Raw genomic sequence first — 259 nt, 5'->3', positions numbered from 1 at the left:
TGGCCCTCCGCGTCTCCGTCCCCGGCGCACTGCTCGTCCCCTTTCTCCAGGGAGCCCGTCACCTTCTTGCAGGCCTTGGTGAGCAGGAGCTGGCCGATCTTGTCCACCTTCCCCTTCCCTTTACTGGAGGAAACAGGACTGCGCCTGTTCCCGGAGCCCGGGCTGCCCGTAAGCAGAGGGGACAGGACGGGTCCGGGCTGCGCTGCCGTCACAGAGCACTGGTCACCCTGGGCAATGCTCTGAGCAGCGTCCTCTGGGC

The 259-nt window shown here is 66.8% G+C and overlaps 1 protein-coding gene across 1 annotated transcript in view; it reads right to left on the bottom strand.

The window, feature by feature from the left end:
* Nucleotides 1–5: 5 nt before the first annotated feature.
* Nucleotides 6–259, bottom strand: part of LOC103769753 (nuclear receptor coactivator 6-like) — a gene marked incomplete at both ends in the record, with an annotated part of 11,906 nt that continues 11,652 nt past the window's right edge. The window contains 1 exon segment of the mRNA XM_008936988.1: nucleotides 6–253. Within this exon segment, the coding sequence (XP_008935236.1) occupies nucleotides 6–253 (248 nt within the window).

This window comes from Merops nubicus, unplaced genomic scaffold, assembly GCF_000691845.1.
Source record: "Merops nubicus isolate BGI_N331 unplaced genomic scaffold, ASM69184v1 scaffold10453, whole genome shotgun sequence".
In the NCBI taxonomy this organism is placed as follows: domain Eukaryota; kingdom Metazoa; phylum Chordata; class Aves; order Coraciiformes; family Meropidae; genus Merops; species Merops nubicus.
Note: the sequence above shows the minus strand (reverse complement) of the source record. Positions and strands in the feature narration are given on the sequence as shown.